This window comes from Triticum aestivum, chromosome 5D (assembly GCF_018294505.1).
Source record: "Triticum aestivum cultivar Chinese Spring chromosome 5D, IWGSC CS RefSeq v2.1, whole genome shotgun sequence".
NCBI classification, from domain to species: domain Eukaryota; kingdom Viridiplantae; phylum Streptophyta; class Magnoliopsida; order Poales; family Poaceae; genus Triticum; species Triticum aestivum.
In genome coordinates this window covers 339,375,882-339,378,993 of record NC_057808.1, presented here as the reverse complement: position 1 = coordinate 339,378,993, position 3,112 = coordinate 339,375,882, and the positions used below count along the sequence as shown (strand labels likewise).

Below are 3,112 nucleotides of genomic sequence, written 5' to 3'. Positions count from 1 at the left end.
CGGACAAATAAGGGTTTAAAATGGACACGCTCCGACACTGACCGGGCATGTCTGAGGGACAAGATTTGTTCATAGTGGCTGTAGATGCTCGTACGTGTGCCCCAAAATAAGATAAATGGAGAACTCTTAAAGGAGCAGTTTCAAATTTATGTCGATTGATGTTCTTTGTTCTTCGTATGATGGTCTTGATCTCCATTGGTCTCAGGCTGCTAATTATTACTACTTCCAAAACAAATGAGAAAGCCGACGATTTCTTTAACGTACGTGCAGAGCCAACAAAAAGAGTGCACACAGATCTTGAACGGCTCTTTGAGTTGACAAAATCTCCTACACAAAACCATGATCAGATGGCTGCTGACTAATATATGGCGACCAAGACGACCCGTCCGGCTCCGTAAAAAGCTTGCCGTACCGATCATATCATTTCGTACGTGCTGCAAAGTTCGTCGCATGCATGATCGGCCAGAGAAAATATATCGGTTCTTCTAGGCTGCCGATGGATGCTGCATTGGTCGTGTCAGACCAAGAATTCAACCATGCATGCTCGACCATCCAAAAAGAAGTCGGGGCTCTCCAAAGCGTGCATGCACGTGTATTCGCCATTACGGAGGAGTACTCCCCTTGTCCCATACATGCACATGTATTCGCCATTCGGGCATGAACATGGACAGAGCTCTATAAAATGGCAGCTCTTGTCGCCAACTGATCCCACACTACTCCAAGCTAACCGTAGTCGTTTGCAAAGCGCCATAAGCTCAGCTCAGCTTGGTCTGGTGCCCTTCTTCTTCCTGCTGCAAGAACAGATCCGGTAGTCCGCCATGAAGATTGTGGCAGCTGATGATCAGCCAAGGAGGAGCAGGAGGTACGCGCTGCTGCTGGCGGCGCGGGACTCGGAGTACGTGCTCAAGGCATACGGCGGCTACTTCAACGTCTTCGTGAGCGCCTTCGGCGGCGACGGCGACGTCTGCGAGACGTGGGACATGTTCCGGGCGGTGGACGGGGAGCTCCCAGACCTGGACGACGTCGGACGATACGATGGCTTCGTCATCAGCGGCAGCCCTTATGACGCGTACGCCGACGAGCTGTGGATACTGCGGCTGTGCCAACTCGTCCAGGAGGCCGTCGCCGCCCGGAAGCGTGTCCTCGGCATCTGCTTCGGCCACCAGGTGATATGCCGCGCTCTGGGCGGCCGCGTCGGGAAGGCCAAGAGAGGCGGGTGTGACATAGGTATCCGGGAGGTGGCCATTGCGGCAACGCTGCCGCCGTGGAGGTTCCTCGACGCGCTGCAGGACCTGCCCCAGTACGCCAAGATCACCGAGTGCCACCAGGATGAGGTCTGGGAGGCGCCGCTGGGCGCCGACGCGCTGGCGTCATCGGACAAGACCGGTGTGGAGATGTTCTGCGTCGGCGACCACGTGCTGGGCATCCAGGGCCACCCGGAGTACACCGGCGACATACTCCTCAGCCTCGTCTACCGCCTCTCCACCAGCCATTTCATCACCGTGAGTGCTTCCCTCTAGCTATGTTGCCATCGTTCTTCCATGATACGATCTGATTTGCCACTTTGCACATTGCAGGTGTCGTTCGCTGAGGACGTGAAGAGGCAGCTGAAGGCTACTAGCCCTGACAGGGAGTTCTGGCTCAACCTCTGCAAAAGTTTTCTCAAGGCTGAAGAATTGTACTAGCAAGGTGCAGATGTATGATCATAAATAAACCATCTACTGGCACTAGGGCGTGGTGTTAATGCCAGATGATTATCTGCAGTATTGGATTGGACAAAGCTTGGTCGTCAGATTATGTGCAGACTCATGCAGATTGTTGTTTATATACATCTATCTTTTTGACAAAATGTTGTACATTTCTTTTTTGAGAGAGAAAAAATAAAAATGTTGTACAGTTATGAGGCAGGGTCAGAAAGATTCAAGGACAAGCAGACCGTATGCTGACTTTTTGTTCTTATTTTGGGAATCCCGCTTGGTCGCAGCATATAAATTTATGAAAAAGCTAACTGGCGATCGTTCGCAGAGAGAGTATGGCATTTCAAATGTTTTTCTTGGCAGTTTTAGTTGTATCAGGGCGACAGTTTATTCAATGCAAAATGCTTGCCTTCAGCCGGCGGATCGCACACGAGCGATTCGCCGCTTCCTCTGTACGTTTACTCGTGTCCTTTGGGCCTCTCTTTCTGCAACACCATGTCTGTTGCAATTGCCTTCCGCAGCAACACCCAAGTTGCAAAAAATGAAGACAGAAAAAATACAAATATTTTGCGCAACATTGTCTGTGTTGCGAATTTTTTTTCCCGCAACAACACCCACGTTGCAAAAAAAGTGAAGCAAAAAAACTTCAACATCACCTATGTTGGAAAAGATTTTTGCAACATAAACTTTGTTGCAAGGTAGTATCCTGCAACACTATCCTTGTTGCAATGATGAGAACAGCGTTGGACACTAGATAGCTACACATCTTGACGGTTATCAAGGTGGCGGATCTTTTAGAAAAATCTGCCGGCCGACGTGTAGTGCCCCCCCTCTACAAAAGAACATGATATTTCAAATAAATGGCATGTTGTTCTGAAAAAACTGCCACCCCCGACCAACTAAAATTGTAGAAATGTCATGCAAAACTTGTACGAACACGAACATTCACATAACTAGATGATGCCCCGCATGTTGTTGCTGGAATATTTCACAACATTTTTCAGTGAGATTCAACGCATGAAATAAGAATATTTTGAGTAATAATATAAGAGCTAAAACTGGTATAGTATTTATTAAATACAAATCACATAATGAAATGAAATCATGTATGTTTGCATGTTGGGGTGAGTCTTTTCTCATATATGTTGCATGATGTTGTGGCATGCTTGCGTGCTGAAAGAAATAGGTTAGTGGAAGTGGGCCTTTTCCCATTCATATGGTATGATGAGGTGTCATGCTTGCATGTTGAGAGAAATAGATTAATGGGGACTAACTGTTTAGATATAAAAGATGTCAAACATACAACATCGACTAATATGTGCCGGATAAGGTTTCGAAATACATCTCCTATTTTTGTTTTTTGCGAGAAAACTTCTAATCTATTCATCTTCAATCATGACAGCATAATGAACACC

At 47.4% G+C, this 3,112-nt stretch overlaps 1 protein-coding gene across 1 annotated transcript; it reads left to right on the top strand.

Annotated features, from left to right (window-relative positions):
* The first annotated feature begins 818 nt into the window (after positions 1–818).
* Positions 819–1,685, top strand: LOC123120586 (gamma-glutamyl peptidase 3-like). The gene is made up of 2 exons (XM_044540591.1): positions 819–1,502; positions 1,578–1,685. The coding sequence occupies exons 1-2, from the start codon at positions 819–821 to the stop codon at positions 1,683–1,685; spliced, it is 792 nt and encodes a 263-aa protein (XP_044396526.1).
* The last annotated feature ends 1,427 nt before the right edge of the window (positions 1,686–3,112 follow it).